This window comes from Pteropus medius, unplaced genomic scaffold, assembly GCF_902729225.1.
Source record: "Pteropus medius unplaced genomic scaffold, Ma_sr-lr_union100, whole genome shotgun sequence".
Lineage (NCBI taxonomy): Eukaryota > Metazoa > Chordata > Mammalia > Chiroptera > Pteropodidae > Pteropus > Pteropus medius.
Window position 1 is genome coordinate 814,540 of NW_024343159.1, and position 2,282 is coordinate 816,821.

The window sequence follows — 2,282 nt, forward strand, 5'->3', positions numbered from 1 at the left end:
GGCCTGGGCTTTCTCCACCTTAGTCGTGCCGGCACCGCAGGGCTGCAGCGGGTAAGAGGGAGCTCTAAGCGACCCTGCGGGGACGCTAGGGGACCTGCCCCCATTTTCTAGTCTCTGTAACGAAACACGAGACGTGGCGCGTGTCAGCCCGGAGAAGCCTAGGTCCTAGAGCCGGACAGGTTTGTTTCCATCAGGGCGGTCCGCGTATGGACAGTTAAGTGGCTAATGTTTTAGGTCCTGCAGTAAATCTACGGGGTGAGATGTAAGGTAATCAGGGACTTATTGCTAGAATTCGTTTTACGTAGAAGTAACAACTAAAAAGTAATGAGCTTCAAAGTTACTTTTTAAATTATTAAATTCCTAGACTCACCATGCAGCTCCGAACAACAAAAACAATCACCGAAAAGTGGTTATAAAACAATAGGAAAAATGATACAATGGCCTTGAAACCCAGGCCTTTGGTTTATAACGTGCCCGTGGGGAGGAAGGCACCAGGCAAAGAGCTTCAGGGGCCGGAGCCGAGCGTCCAGGCTGCTTACCGCGTCCGCGGGGAGGGGCAGGAGAGCCCGAGGCTGAGCCGCTGCCCCGGTGGGGTGAGCACTGGGCCGGCCTCTTCCTTACCGTTCACGATTGGGTTTGCTGTGCTCGGGGTCTGTGTCCATGTGCAGAGACCTTACAGCCCCCCAACCTGGAAAGCCTTGGTGTTGGGCTCTGCCGTGTGGGGCAGCAGCTGCCCCCCCTGTGTGTGAGTGGAAGCCTCTGCTTGTCAGCAGCATCGTCCACTTCTGTCTGGTTCTGCGGTCATTCAGAGACGGGAGGGAGAGCCGGGGCTGCTAGCGAGACTCCGCTCGTAGGCAAGCTGCTGTCCACCCGCTCCCCGTGATCAGGCTTCTGTTACACCAGCTCTCGGGGCCACTATAGCTAGGGCGTAACTATCCCAGGGACAATCGGGCGTTTTCCATGTGGCCCATGGGCGAGGGAGCAGTGGCCTCAGCCTGGTGGCTTTCTGCGACAGGGTATCCCAGGCTCCATCCTCAGCCAGCCAGCCAGGGCGCCTAGGGCAGGCACGTGTGGCCCTGGTCTCCAAAACGGGGGTGAGGGCAGCACCCCTCCCCGACACACGCAGCCACCTGTTAGTCTTAGGAGTGTCACCCTAGCTTCTGCCTGAGGGTGTGGAGTCGTGAGCCTCGGAGAGAGACCAGCTGTTTCTCTTTCCTCAGCCTGGAAATCTGTTCATGAAGCTCGAGTCTAGATGCGTAGGGAGATTTGTCAGGTGTACGTGTCGACACTGGAGTCTGAAACAGCGTGGATACTGGTCAGGATGGTGGGCGCAGGGCTGAGCACCCCCTGGGGTAGTTGCTGCCCAGTCCCTCCTGCCCGTTGGTCTCAGGCCGGTTGCGGGTCTAGCCCAACTCCTATTCTCACGGCACGCGCTGAGCTTGGGGCAGAGCGAGCTGACTTGGGGCGAGAACTGCCCCCCACCCCCACTCCCGCGTGCCTCTGCGCTGCTTCGGCCGAGGGCGGCTGCCTTCCGTCTCAGCTTGGGAAAGCGGCTGGAATTTGAGTGCCCGGGAGCGAGCTTCTCCTGAGACCCCTCCCGGCCATAAAAGCCATAACTCCTTAACGACGGAGACCACGTCGGGGCACGGGGACAGAAAGAACGGCAGGAGGGTCACGGGGAAACAGCGGGGACTCTGACAGTGCTGCAAACTTGGAAAACGCTTGACGTAATTTGGCAACGTGGCCAAGTTACATGTAGATATGTCTGGTCCTCCTGGCTATTTTTTAACTTGTATGTGGCTCTTGAGAACAACCTAGTCACAATTTCCGAGCAGAAGACTCGTAACAAAGAATGTGAGAGCCAAGAGGTCCGCGTACGGAAGACGCACTTCTAAACGCTCTCACTCTGCGGACAGGGAGGAGCAGGTGCAGCAAGGCAGGGACCAGGGACCGCAGTGCCCGGTGCAGCACAGCGGGGGCCAGGAGGGGCCTGCCTGCCACTCGCGGGCGCCCCGCCCTCACCCTGCGGGGCTGGCCCGCGGCTCTGTTCTGGGCTGGAGGGAGAGCGTCCAGCAGGAGGCAGCATGCCCTTCATTGTCTCCCCGCTTCCAGTCAAGCCAGGCAACGTGAGGAACATCATCCAGCACTTTGAGAACAGCCAGCAGCAGGATGGCCCCGAGCCCGGGATGCAGCGCCTGTCCACAGGGAGCTTCCCCGAGGACCTGCTGGAGGGCGACAGGTAGCAGTGCGGGAGCGGGCGGGGGGGTGGGCAGGGGGCTGGC

General features: G+C 59.7%; 1 protein-coding gene across 1 annotated transcript in view; it reads left to right on the plus strand.

Moving 5' to 3' along the window:
* Nucleotides 1-2,282, plus strand: part of ARHGEF11 (Rho guanine nucleotide exchange factor 11) — a 56,868-nt gene that overhangs the window by 41,644 nt on the left and 12,942 nt on the right. Inside the window, 1 exon segment of the mRNA XM_039867282.1 lies at nt 1,895-2,239. Within this exon segment, the coding sequence (XP_039723216.1) occupies nt 1,895-2,239 (345 nt within the window).